A 13,663-nucleotide genomic window follows, 5' to 3' on the forward strand; every position below is an offset into this window, starting at 1 on the left:
TCTCCCTCAGTCGGGGCAGCAGAGGCTGCTTTTGACTTTCCTGCAGGTAAATGCCAAGCCTTGAGGTCCCCCAGAGCTGAGGTCATATCCCGGCTTGGCCATTTACTCAGTGACCTCGGTAGGCTTGATTACCTTTTGGAGCCCCAGTTTCCCCATCATTGAGATAAACAGTGCTTGCTTTGAGGGTTCTGTGGGTGACTAGACTTAAAACCTTTCATGGAGAGTCTGTTCCAAGCCTGGCCTGTTAAAGTAAGTGCTTGGGAAATAGTAGCCGCTGATCCTCTGATGTTCTTGTCTTCCCTCGTTCGTTCTGAGGCTTGGGCCAAGTTGGGGGTGGTGCTGAGAGAGCTGGCTTGTGACCACTGGAGGTCACATCGCTCAATTTGTAGCCTCCTGGCAGGATGTCCCTTATCCTACACACACACACACACACACACACACACACACAAGCCGTTTCTTGTGCCAGTCCAGTGACTTTGGCCGCCATCCCAGGTAGACAGGGTCCATCTGGCCTTCGTGGTCATTTCGTTTGAAGTCCCAGGAGACCTTGAAGGCATCCTTGGCCTCGGTGGTGGTGGTCGGGGAGTCCTCTGCAGGATTGGGGACTGGGTTATATGTGCGCAAGCCACTTATTCACTGGCCTTGGAATGGGCCGTGGAGTCCCCTGTCTCACAAGGCCCCAGGGGAAAGTTGCCCTTGTAGTCTGTAGTTCTGCTGAGGCTCCCACTTCCTGCTCCATGTCAGATTTGGTGAAAGGGTTGTGTTGAGCACAGAGTCGAAAGTCCATTCGATCTTGGTCCAAGTCCTGACTCCGCCTGGTACCAGCTGTGTGACTTTGGACTCCTGACTTAGCTTTTCTGAGCCTCAGTTTCCTCGTTGGGAATTGGCAGGGGTGTGGGAGGTAGATCGCATCTATTTCATAGAATTGTAATGATTCAGTGAAATAATGTATGTAAGGAACTCTGCACAGAATACCCACATACGGTGTGGTAGCTGTTATTATTTGAGGAAATACCCTGCTGTTTTCGTAACACGTCCACAGGGAGTACAACATTCTTGGTTTTGTGGGAGGTGGAAAAGATGCAATGATTCTCACTCAGGGGTCTGACCCTTTAGAGGCCTAAGGTTTTTGCTTAGCACGTGGGCCATGGGTTTAAAAAGATTGAGAAAGTGTGGTATAAAGCCCCAAGTTTGAGAGTGACCTATCCATCTCCCAGGCTCTGGGTCCTTACTTGGGCCAGCGTGCCAGACACTGCCTTCTCCCAGGGCTCAAGGTGGGCAGAAAGTCTGTGGGGCGTTTGGCTACCTTCCTGCTGGCAGGGGCAGAAGGCGGGGGCCTGGTTCCAGGCCTCGCATTCCACACGTGGGCTTTGATCCCACCTCATCCCCCAGAGCACTCTTGTGTGTGTTTCTTTATGCTCACATGCACACACCCTTGTGGCTGACTTGGTCGTCTGTCTCTCAGCTCTGTGGAGGGACCTTCTGGTATGTGTGTCCCCGTCCTTTCGGGGCGTGGATGGTGCCTGGGACCCAGCCAGCAACCAGTTGAAGACGTTCTCCTTGGAAGCTCTCTGCCCCGAGGGCTCTCGCCTGGGGTGCCGATCCTGCCATGGCATTCCGGAGGACTGAGGGTATGTCCATGATCCAGGCCCTGGCCATGACGGTGGCAGAGATCCCTGTGTTCCTTTACACGACGTTTGGGCAGGTAAAGATCAGGGCGGGTTGTGGTCCTGCCCTTTACCTCTCTGGTCCCTGAAACTGAGCCACTCATCCCAGGGTCCCTCAGCATCAGGAGAGTTGGGCCCTCGTGATTGCTGTCCCAGGCAATCCTCTTTGAGCAGAGTAAGGAGGACTGGGTTAGGAGTCTGGGGTCCCAAGCCCGGTCTCCACCCCAGGCCTATGTGGACTCTTGACCTCAGTTTCTCAGTTTATAAAAGAGGTCAGTAATGCCTGCCAACTTTAAATGTTTGTGGCTGACCAGTCCTCTTGACACTTCCTGAAGCTCTGCCCTGTGGGATGCAGCCTCGCTCGAGGGGTTCCCAGTCCAGCAGGCAGAGTGAGGGTGGAGCAGGGGAGTGTACAGATGGACCATCGGGTAAAGTGAACGTCATTGTCTTTGAAGAGTGGAGAAGTGGGGTGGGCAGACCTCAGTTCCATTTCTGCCTCCCTGTCACCTTAAGCGTGCGTCCTAACCCGTGTGAGCTTCAGGTGCCTCACCTGGAAAATGATGGGCATTCGGACAGGTAACACAGGTGAAATCCTGGTGCAGTAGCTGGCATAGGTGCTCAGTCACTGCAGCTGGTAGAATCCTGACCGATGGTGTTGGGGACACCTGCTGGACCCCAGATATGATCTCCTAGCCTTGTCATTTTGCCGTCCCCCGTCCCACTCTTTTACATCTCTGTGATCCAGGTTTCAGAGGCCAGGGCCCCCAACTCCCACCCCCACAGCCCCCTGCAGGTGGCTGCCTCTCAGTCATTCCTGGTCAGGAGGTATCCCCTGGGGGCCTGATGTGTTCCCTGCCCCTCACGTGTTCCTCAGGGCAGCTCTCCCAGGGAGATGTAACTGGCTGCCTCCCTCTTTTCTTGCAGTCTGCCTTCTCCCAGCTGCGGTTGACACCAGGCCTGAGGAAGGTCCTCTTTGCCACGGCCCTGGGGACTGTGGCCTTGGCCCTGGCCGCCCACCAGCTGAAGAGGCGACGGCGGAAGAAAAAGCAGGTCGGCCCCGAGATGGGAGGCGAGCATCTGGGCACAGCGCCCCTCCCCATCCTCATGGCCAGGAAGGTCCCGTCAATGAAGAAAGGTAGGTGTGAGGTGGTGGGGAAGGGCCTGACTTGGAGTCAAGTCTCAGCTGGACCCCTGTTAGCTGAGATCTTGGGCTAGTGACATCTTGTCTCCAAGCTGAGTCCCTTTCACCTGGGAAGCAGGTCATTGTAAGGATTTGCTGGGTGATGTGGCCGGATGCACATGTCATTGGAAGCGATGGTTCTCATGATCTGAGGACCCTTTGGGAGCACCGGGTCCAGAGTGGGCTGGTGGGGTGCAGCTCCTCCGTCCAGCGATGGAAGTCCCCTGGCTCAGGAGCAGAAAGGGCCAGATGGTTCCTGAGCCTTTTGGTATTCTCACCATCCCCCTCTTTTTCTCTTTGCATACAGTAAGATTCACACTTTTTTGAGTTTTGACAAACACTTATAGTCATACAGTCACTACCACAATCAAGAACTGTTGCTCTAAATCCCCCCAGGGCCCTTGGTAGTCAGCCCCTTTCCCCTTCCCCCAGCTCCTGGCAGCCGCTGACCTGTTTTGTGTCTGCTGGTGTGGCTTTAAAAGCCTCTTATGGTCCCGTTAATCTTGTAACCCAGTAACCCAGTGTATGCCGTATACAGATCGCTTTCCAAGGCAAGGAGTCCTCAAAGGCTCTCATGTTGGAAGAAACTTGTTTTAAGAGGCAAAATCTCCTTCTGTGACAATGACTTTTTTAAAAAAAACTTATTTATTTTATTTATTTATTTTTGGCGGCATTGGGTCTTCGTTGCCGTGCGCAGGCTTTCTCTAGTTGCGGCGAGCGGGGGCTACTCTTCGTTGCGGTGCGCGGGCTTCTTATTGCGGTGGCTTCTCTTGTTGCGGAGCACAGGTTCTAGGCGTGCGGGCTTCGGTAGTTGTGGCACGTGGGCTCCGTAGTTGTGGCTCGTGGGCTCTAGAGCGCAGGCTCAGTAGTTGTGGCGCACCGGCTTAGTTGCTCTGCGGCATGTGGGATATTCCCGGACCAGGGCTCGAACCCATGTCCCCTGCGTTGGCAGGAGGATTCTTAACCACTGTGTCACCAGGGAAGCCCGACAATGACTTTTAATTATGAATTATCATTGCAAAAGGGAAGTTTTTATCTTTTCAGTTGGCCAGAGAAGTTTGTAGACCAGTCTAGAACAGGACCACGAGACATGCTGGCACAGCTGGCTTTCCATTCTGCATTGGCCCCACTGGAAGCCTGGAGTCGTTTCTGGACTAACCTCTTGCTTGCCTACTTTGTACCAGCACCATCTCTGGTTCCACCTTATTTTGCCTTCCCTACTTTTCTCGCTTAAAAGAACCAAACCAAAACAAAACTATGTCTTTTGAAAAGTTGGTGCCTCAAATCCTTTTTCGAAGGAGGAGAATTCCAGATCAGTCAGTCAATCAACAACACAGGGGAAGCTGAGTCAGGAGGTGGAAGTGGCTGGGCCTCATTCTCAGGCTTAACCCAGCAGATCCAGGCCGCTCCGGGCCAGGCCCTGCGCCGCGTAACAGGGGTACGGAAGTGAGCAGGACGAGGGGCAGGGGCCCAGCCCTGTGCTGCTAGGTGCATGCCCTGTGGGTGCTCTGCTGTCACCCTGACTTAGAAGGTCAGGACAGACTCCCAGGTGAAGACGGGGAGAGGGGTCCGGAGCGGGCAGCAGCCGTGCGAAGGCTGGGTGGGAAGCTGGCGTGACCCCTCTCCTGTTCCTCGCAGGCTACTCCAGCCGGAGGGTCCAGAGCCCCAGTAGCAGGAGCAACGACACGCTGAGCGGCGTCTCCTCCATCGAGCCCAGCAAGCACTCAGGCTCCTCCCGCAGCTTGGCCTCGGTGAGGGTAGCAGGGCGCCTGTCATGGCCTTGGGGTGCCAGTCTCTGCCCTCGGGGGCTTCTGGGCTGGTAGGAAGATGGGAGAAGAGGTTCCACCCATTCATTGGTTGGTTCGTTCACTCATCCATCCGTGCGGACTTGCAGAGATGGTCAGTGATCACTGTGTGCCGGGCACTGGTGAGGGAAAGGTGGATAAAGGCGGAAGAGAAGCTGCGATCTCTTGGGGAAGATACTTACCCATGGAAGTGCATTCATTCATTCATTCATTCATTCATCAGACACTGAGCAAGCACTGGCTTTTTGTCAGAGACTACCAGGCGCTGAGGATAGAGAGAGATAAATAAGACAAAGAAGTTTATTTTCTCTTGGGGAACGGCTTTTGGCTCATTCACTCGTCTAGTTGTTCATTCATCCAGCGAGCACTGAGCCCCAGCTCTGAGCCGGCCACTGCCCTGGGGACCCAGGCACGAGCAGGAGCTGGCTCTGCTCCCGCCTGGGAGGCGGGTGGCTGCTCGTGTGGGAGAGACGCGTGGGTGAGAGCCGGGCCCTGCCGGCCCGTATGTAATGGGTGCTCGTTGCGTCCTCCCTATCTCACTCGTAGTGGAGCCCCGGAGTAGGGAGGGGGTTATGCCTTTTAGGAGTGGAGCTCAGGGTGGGTTTCATAGGAGGCTGCAGCTTCCTGGGTTGGGCATTGGCCTCAGTGTTTCCTCCTGCTTTGGCCATTTCTGTGACGTGTCCTCAGGCGCTTGGAGTTGACGGAATCAGGCTGTGCCGGGGGCTCGCCACTGCGGCCCGGGGCTGTTTTCAGGGATGGTATTGCAGAGGGCACGTGGCGTGTGGTGAGGGGCGGTGGGTAGGGGGAGGCTCAGGGGTCCTGCAAGGGGTCTGGGAAGGCCTCATCCCTTATTCTCGGGTTCTTGCGCTACTTGGCACCCAGATGGTAGTGGTGAACTCATCCAGCCCCGTGGCTGCATGCTCGGGGCCATGGGACACCAGAGGGATGGAGGAGTCCGTGACCACCAGCAGCGGCAATGCTGAGAGCCTCTACGTGCAAGGTACGGGCCAGGAGGCCGGCCTTGGGCGCCCCCTGCCCAGCGCCCGCCCCACCCCCGCGGCCGGGGCAGGGTAGTGGGGAGCGTGGCCTCCTCCCGGGAGCCTGGGCTGGGTTTTCTGGGTGCTGCTTTCAATCAGTTCCAAAACCACCCACCCCAGATCCCCGGCTCAACGGTTTCCAGCCATTTCTGGACCGGGCAGAGTCTCCAGGAACAGATCTGGTCTGAATGAAGACCTGCAAGCTAGCCAGTCCTGAAAAAAGGGGTCAGGACCTGGTCCACACGGTCCTGGCTGTTCCCATCCTTCCGGGCTCTCCTGCCTCCTCGCTCTTCTGAGCTCCCTCTTGAGCGATGTGGTGGGGGGCACGGCTCCTCTCCCTCTGCTGGGGGCCTGACACCCTTCTCTCCCATCTCCCCCGCCCACACTCAGGCATGGAGCTATTTGAGGAAGCTCTGCAGAAGTGGGAGCAGGCGCTGAGCGTGGGGCAGAGGGGGGACGGCCTCCGGAACCCCGAGACCGCTTCAGAGGCGCTGTCCGAGGTAGGCAGTCCTCCCCCGGGTCTCTCCTACCCCCGGCCACCGAGAAGGCTGGTGGTGTGGCTGGTGGGGGACCACGCTTGGGAGGCGTCCAGCAGCGCCGCCTTCTGCCAGCCCATCACGTCCTCCTGGATGGGAGCTTCCGCTTGACCAGGATGTTGACCCAGCTAAGTAAGAAAGTTCACGTAAGGTGCATTAGCCCATGCCTGGTACTTGGTAATTACTCAGTAAACCACACTGGTGATTACATCCTGATCCTGACTACATAAAGAAAATAAGGGGGGCTTCCCTGGTGACGCAGTGGTAAAGAATCCGCCTGCCAATGCAGGGGATACGGGTTCGAGTCCTGGTCCGTGAAGACCCCACATGCTGCAGAGCAACTAAGCCCATGTGCCACAACTACTGAGCCTGCACTCTAGAGCCTGTGTGCCGCTACTACTGAGCCCTCGCACCACTGCTGCTGAGCCCGTGTGCCACAACTACTGAGCCTGCACTCTAGAGCCTGTGTGCCACTACTACTGAGCCCGCGCACCACTACTGCTGAGCCCGTGTGCCACAACTACTGAGCCTGTGCTCTAGAGCCCACGTTGCCACCACTACTGAAGCCTGCGTGCCTAGAGCCTGCGCTCCGCAACAAGAGAAGCCCCCATTCACTGCAACTAGAGAAAGCCCGTGCGCAACGATGAAGACCCAACACAGCCAAAAAAAAAAAAAAATGGGGACTTCCCTGGCGGTCCAGTGGGTAAGACCCCACACTTCCACCGCAGGGGGCATGGGTTTGATCCTTGGTCGGGGAACTAAGATCCCGCATGCCCCTTGGCCAAAAAAAAAAAAAAAAGCATTCTTGAAGGGCTGGAGGGAAATAGCCTGTGTTCATAGTTGATTGGGTCACACAGCTTTTGTCTTGTCTTTTCTTTATACGTTTTTTTTTTTTTGACACAGTCCAAGTTTTCTATAAGTGAATATTTGTCTCAGTATCAGAAAAGAGAAATAAAGTGGAAAAGCCAAAATAAATTTTTTTTCTGCAAAGCACACCAAATATATGTCCTAGGATGAATTGTTTTGTAATAGTTAAAAAAGGTGAAAACCTGGAGAGTGTAAGTGCCCATCAGTAGGGGTCTGGAATACTAGGCAGCCTTTATGGTGGCACAGTGGTTGAGAATCAGCCTGCCTGGTGGCGCAGTGGTTAAGAATCCGCCTGCCAACGCAGGGGATACGGGTTCGTGCCCTGGTCCAGGAAGATCCCACATGCCACGGAGCAACTAAGCCCGTGCGCCACAACTACTGAGCCTGCGCTCTAGAGCCCGCGAGCTACAACTCCTGAGCCCATGTGCTGCAACTGCTGAAGCCCGCAGGCCTAGAGCCCGTGCACTGTAATGAAGAGTAGCCCCCACTCGCTGCAACTAGAGAAAGCCTGTGTGCAGCAACAAAGACCCAACGCAGCCCCCCGCCCCCCCCCCAAATAAATTAAATAAATAGAAAAAAAGGATGGACTTCTCTGGTGGTCCAGTGGTTAAGACTCTGTGCTTCCAATGCAAGGGGCGGGGGTTCGATCCCTGGTTGGGGAACTAAGATCCCACAAGCCGTGTGGCGAGGCAAAGAAGAAAAATAAAAGGCTGAAGGAAAGCTGTATGGGCTGTTAGGTTGCTCTCTCCACTATATTTTATGAAGTGAAAAAAGCAAGATATAGAATGTCTATCGTGACGCATGTGTACATTTTTTTCTATTGAGATGTAGTTGATGTGTAGCATTATGTAAGTTACAGCTATATAACATAGTGATTCATGACCCATGTGTCCATTTTATTTATTTATTTTATTGAAGTATAGTTGTTTACAATGTTGTACTAATTTCTGCTGATGTGTACATTTTTAAAAAGACATCCATCCTTGCCTACATATGCCTGTTGGTAACTGCTGGTGTGTATGTGCACTTTTATTTCCCTCTGGACAGATAACACAAGAGATTTTTTTTTTAAATATTCATTTTTATATCTTTGGCTGCATCAGGTCTTAGTTGTGGCACGTGGAATCTTTTGTTGTGGCGCTTGGGCTTCTCTCTAGTTGTGGCTCAAGGGCTCAGTAGTTGTGGCGTCATGGGCTTAGTTGCCCCGCAGCATGTGGGATCTTAGTTCCCTGACCAGGGATTGAACCCGTGTCCCCTGCATTGGAAGGTGGATTCTTAACCACTGGACCACCAGGGAAGTCCCCGCGGGAGATTGTTAACAGTGATCTGTGAGCAGAGGGTCTGCAGGGAAAGGAGGAGAAGGCTTTTCTTGTACTTTTTTGTCAATGTTTTTCCTCATTCTGGGGGTTGTCTTTACACTTTCCTTTTTTTTTTGGCCGCTCCTCACGGCTTGCAGGATCTTCGTTCCCCAACCAGGGATCGAACCCGTGCCACCTGCATTGGAAGTGCAGAGTCCTAACCACTGGATGGCCATGGAATTCCCAATCTTTTCACTTTCTTGGTGGTGTCCTTTGAAGGACAAAGGTTTTTAATTTTGATGAAGTTCAGTGTATCTAATTTTTCTTTTGTCACTTGTGTCGTATGTAGGAAACCATTCTCTAACCCAAGGTGGCTTCCCAGAGAAAGAGCTGGCAGATCTGCCAAAGCTACAAGGCTCTGCTGGCCACACTGAGCAGGGTTACTAAGCAAAATGGCCAGCAGGTCTGGGGTCCCATGGGCTCTGCCAGGCTCTAGCTGGGTGCGCTGGGCCACATAACCTCCTTGAGTTTTCTCTGTGAAGTGGGGTCATGGCAATCCCTGCCTCAAGGAAGCCCTGAGGCTGGACAGCGAGTTGCCGGTCCAGGGCTAGCGCTCAGTGAAAGGCAACCATTACAATCTTACTGTCCCCCTCGGAGTGCTTCCGCCTCTTTCTCCCAGTGGCCTGAGGCCCGAGTTGGCCCTTGTCTCTTCCCCAGGGTCTGGTTACATGTACTTGCAGGATCTGGCAGCCTCTGTGGAAAACAGAGTCAGGCCTGCCCGTGCCTGGACCCCTGACCTAGAAGCTCCTGGGTTCAAAGGACCAGTGCCCCCATCTTCCCACACCCTGGTCTGGAGGCCAAGGGCAGCGAGGAGGTCACTGAGGCCACAGGCTGTGGTGCCAGGGGTGCGATGCCTTCCCAAGTGCACACGGTTAATAGGAACAGTGGGGTTGAGCCCAGCTCTTTCTGGGCTCCTAACTGCCCTCTGATTATAATAGCCAGCACTTACTGGCCATCACCATGGGTCAGTCTTGTAGGAGTACTTTATATACCTGATTTCATTCACGTTTTCCCTAAAATCCTAGGAAGTAGGTTCTCTTACCTCAGTTGACAGATAAGAAAACCGAGGCTCAGAATGAGGGAGTTATTTACTCAGGGTCACACAGCTCGGAACTGGTGGTGCCAAGGTCTGGGCCAGGTCTGCTCGGGTCTAGAGCAGCGCTGTTCAGTAGGAGGCCGTGTATCTTATTTAAAATTTTCTGATGACAACATTAAAAAGCAAAAGGAAATGGGTGAAATGACTTTTTAAATTTTATTTATTTAGTTTTGGCTGCGTTGGGTCTTCATTGCTGTGCGCGGGCTTTCTCTAGTTGCAGCGAGCAGGGGCTACTCTTCGTTGCAGTGCACGGGCTCTAGGCACGCAGGCTTCAGTAGTTGCAGCATGTGAGCTCAGTAGTTGTGGCTCGCAGGCTCTAGAGCGCAGGCTCAGTAGTTGTGGCGCACGGGCTTCGTTGCTCCACGGCATGTGGGATCTTCCTGGACCGGGGTTCGAACATGTGTTCCCTGCATTGGCAGGCGGCTTCTTAACCACTGTGCCACCAGGGAAGCCCTGAAATGACTTAATAATATATTTTCTATAATCTAGTATATCCAAAATATTATCACTTCAACATGTAATCAATATGAAAAATCACTGAGGTATTTCATGTTCTTGTAGTCTTGGGGTTTTTATTTGCGGGGGGATACTAAGTGTTTGAAATTGGTGTGTATTTATGCTCATGGCCCATGTCAGGTGGGACTGGCCGAGTTTCAAGTGTGCACTGGCCGTGCGTTGCTGGTGGCTCCTGTGTGGGGCAGCTCAGTCCAGACCTGCGCTTGCTGCTGGGCCTCAGAGCTGTCCCCTGTTTCCCCAGGGGCTGGGGCCCCATCATCGTGAAGGAAGGGGCCATTGGCGTGGGGAGCTTAGGGGGCCTGGGTTGATCGTCATTGTTTTACCCACAGCCAGAGTCACAGCGAAGGGAGTTTGCAGAGAAGCTGGAGTCCCTGCTGCACCGGGCCTACCACCTGCAGGAGGAGTTCGGGTCCACCTTCCCGGCCGACAACATGCTGCTGGACCTCGGTGAGCGGGGCTGGGGCGCAGGATATCCAGGGCCCACGACCTCATCCGATCAGTGCCTCCCTGCACAGATGGGGAAACTGAGGCCCCACAGGCAAGAACAGAATTGGAATGAGGCCCCGGGAGTCCCTGGCTGGTGTGTCTTGCCCCATCCCCTTGGGAGCGGGCTTTTGGGGCTTGTATGTCAACATCTTCCCTGCTGGCTGTTCCAGGTGTTTGGTTTGAGCCCTATTCTGCGGGCGCCGGGTGGGCGGAGGGTGGCTCACGTGGAGATTAGCCTGTGCTGTTGCCCTGCCCATTGAGGTCAGGGGGTGTGACATCACTGAGATGGAATGAAGTTATTCAGCCAAGCAGCCGATGTTCTCCTAGTGCCTGCTGCATGCCAGACCCTGTGTGGTGACTGTGACCCCCCAGGGAAGGGCCCTGGGGGCTGTCTGCCCCCGGGGGGGGGGGGACATCAGACTACTGAGTGTCGGGCTCCTGGGCTCTTCCAGTGGTGACACAGGCCCAGTGAGGGCTGGCCAGGGTGACACATATTCCACTTCTGTCCCCGTCAGAGCAGTCCCACTTCCTCTGGCCTCCCCGTGTGACATAGAAGGCTGGTGGGGCATTCAGGGCTGTGAACCTTTCCCAAGTCCCCTTGAGTGTCCAGACCTCTCGCCCTTGAGCGGGTGGGATGGAAGTGCTGAGTGAGCGGCCCTTTGGCATCAGAGGCTGTTTCAGCTTGTCAGAGAGGGGGAGCAACTTGCCCAGGGCCACACAGCACAGCACAGCCTGCCCTCAGAGCTCAGGGCCCACAGGCCTCAGGGTCAGGCGGTGCAGACGTGGCAGGTCCCCTGACATGAGCGCAGAAAATAGGAGCTTTGCCACCATCAGCGTCATTCGTCCAGAATCGGGTGTTAGGAGGCTTGGTGTACGTTTAGCTCGAAGCTCGGTGTACATTTAGCTCGAAGCTTGGTGATTTCAGTAGTCTCAGCTCAGCCCCTCCCTTCCCTCTCTGCCCAGAGCGGACCCTCATGCTGCCCCTGACTGAGGGCTCGCTGCATCTGCGGGCGGACCATGAGGACAGCCTGACCTCGGAGGATTCCTTCTTCTCTGCCACTGAGGTGACGCGGGTTGGGGGGATGGCTGCGGGGAGAGGGGTGAAGGCTGGGGCTCCCGTGCGGCTCCTTGGCGGGCGAGCACTGGGTTGTGGGAAAGTGAAGGCGTTTCCTCTGATGGGAGCAGAATCTGGCGGTCGCCAATGCTGCTCCCCGGGGGACTCTTCAGTGTTGCTGGAATGGGGAAGCCTGAGAAACCAGGGGTCGTAGGTCCTATGAGTGAGGGCAGGGGTCCCCGTCCCCAGCGGCTCCAGCCCACGCCGGCCTCTCCCTTCTCCAGACCGAGTGCTCATTGCTTGGTTAGTTTCCTGCCATGGCCGCGTGTGCCAGGCGGCTGTCCTTTCCTGGGATGGGAGGACACGGGTGTGTGTCCAGTAGATGGTCCCTTTGGGAAGGGCACCCGGTGATGGGGATGCTGAGAGCCAGAGTAGAACTCAAACCCGGGCCTCTGCCCTCGGCCAGCATTCCCGCTGACATTCCCTCTGAAGCGTTGGCCCCTAGGCCGTACTCTGCCAGAAGTCCCCTGGGCAGGTGCCCTTGACCCACCCCAAGGCTCCACACCCGCCCGCCAATGCTGCTGACACAGGCTTCCACCCTCCCCCCAGCTCTTTGAGTCCCTGCAGGTCGGAGATTACCCAAGCCCACTCTCCAGGCCTGCCGCCGCCTACGAGGAGGCCCTGCAGCTGGTGAAGGAGGGCAGAGTGCCCTGCCGGACCCTCAGGTGAGCATGCGGGGGAAGGAGGCAGGTGCGGGTGGGGGGCTGTCCCCTTGGAGGAGGCTGGGGAAGCCAGCAGGGCTTGGTGGGGACCCAGCTGAGCCAGGCTGAGGGTGGGATGGTCTGGCCGTGGCTCCTACCCCAGCCTCGGAGACCCTAGGATGGCCCCGGTACAAGACAGGCAGGTCTAGGGCTGACGATGACAATAACTAATTAATATAAGTAATTAAAATAACAATCATTTGTACATGTTCTAAGGGGTCCAATCATGGAAGCACGGTGGGCGCTGTCCCTAAGCCCTGTGTTCTGACACACTCCTTTAAGGAGCCGTCCAGAAGCCAGGCTTTGGAGACAGACCCCGATTGTCTCCAGGTCTTGCTACTTTGTGGCGTGTGGCTCTGGACAAGTCTCCTGACTTCTCTTAGCCTCAGTCTTCTCCTGTGTGGTATATTTAGGGCTCTTATCCACCTTAAATTAATTGTTCTGTATGATGGTCATGAGTCCCAGATTTAAGTATGTGTGTTTAAAGTTCACTGACTGAAAATGGGCAAAAGCCCCAGCTGAAGCCTTGGGGATTTGGATAAAGTGCCCAGATCAGGGCACCTCTAGCTGCCCCAGAAAGCCCTGCCCTGGGAGCAATTTGGCCATTTTGGTCCTTTGCTAGAGAGGGTCCTTTGCTGGTTGGGGCCTAAAGGAGGCCGAGGTCAGCCCGACCCCCAGTGACCACACCTGCCAGGGGCGCCCAGTGCCATCGAGGCAGCCCATCCTCAGGGAGCATCCTGTCAGCCCCTTCCTTGGGTTTGGGGGAAACTGAGGCCTAGAGGGGGGCAGCCACCTGCCCGAGGTCACACTACCAGGTGGAGGCAGGGACACCCAGGGCTCCACCCTGACCCCACAGGGGTGTTGCTGGCTGGGGCCCAGGTGCTGTGACTCTGCGCTTCCCCTCAGGACAGAACTGCTGGGCTGCTACAGTGACCAGGACTTTCTGGCCAAGCTGCATTGTGTGCGGCAAGCCTTCGAGGTGGGTGCAGTCCGGGGTGCGTTGGGGGATGGGGGCAGAGTCAAGCAGGCTCCTCTGCATGGATGGCCACCTGCCCAGCCCACGGTGCTGCCCTGCCCACGGCTTTGGGGGACCGCCAGCCTGTCAGCTCACCCCCTCCCTCCTCACCCCTTAGGGCCTCCTGGAGGACAAGAGTCACCAGTTTTTCTTCGGAGAGGTTGGCCGGCAGATGGTGACGGGCCTGATGACCAAGGCTGAGAAGGTAGCAGGGAGTGGGGGGCTCTCTTTTCGGCTCTTCTCCCCCCTGCGTTGTTGTTTCTTTTTTTTTTTTTTTTTTTTTTG

The 13,663-nt window shown here is 55.5% G+C and overlaps 1 protein-coding gene across 1 annotated transcript in view; it reads left to right on the forward strand.

Annotated features, from left to right (window-relative positions):
- MIGA2 (mitoguardin 2) overlaps positions 1–13,663 on the forward strand; it is a 26,054-nt gene that overhangs the window by 1,140 nt on the left and 11,251 nt on the right. Inside the window, exons 2-11 of the mRNA XM_007471804.1 lie at positions 1,466–1,705; positions 2,592–2,802; positions 4,486–4,598; positions 5,535–5,652; positions 6,080–6,189; positions 10,392–10,509; positions 11,512–11,612; positions 12,212–12,327; positions 13,270–13,342; positions 13,497–13,583. Of these exons, the coding sequence (XP_007471866.1) occupies positions 1,610–1,705; positions 2,592–2,802; positions 4,486–4,598; positions 5,535–5,652; positions 6,080–6,189; positions 10,392–10,509; positions 11,512–11,612; positions 12,212–12,327; positions 13,270–13,342; positions 13,497–13,583 (1,143 nt within the window). The 5' untranslated portion in view covers positions 1,466–1,609. The remainder of the gene's footprint in view (positions 1–1,465; positions 1,706–2,591; positions 2,803–4,485; positions 4,599–5,534; positions 5,653–6,079; positions 6,190–10,391; positions 10,510–11,511; positions 11,613–12,211; positions 12,328–13,269; positions 13,343–13,496; positions 13,584–13,663) is intronic.

Source organism: Lipotes vexillifer, unplaced genomic scaffold (genome assembly GCF_000442215.2).
Source record: "Lipotes vexillifer unplaced genomic scaffold, Lipotes_vexillifer_v1.1 scaffold98, whole genome shotgun sequence".
NCBI lineage: Eukaryota > Metazoa > Chordata > Mammalia > Artiodactyla > Lipotidae > Lipotes > Lipotes vexillifer.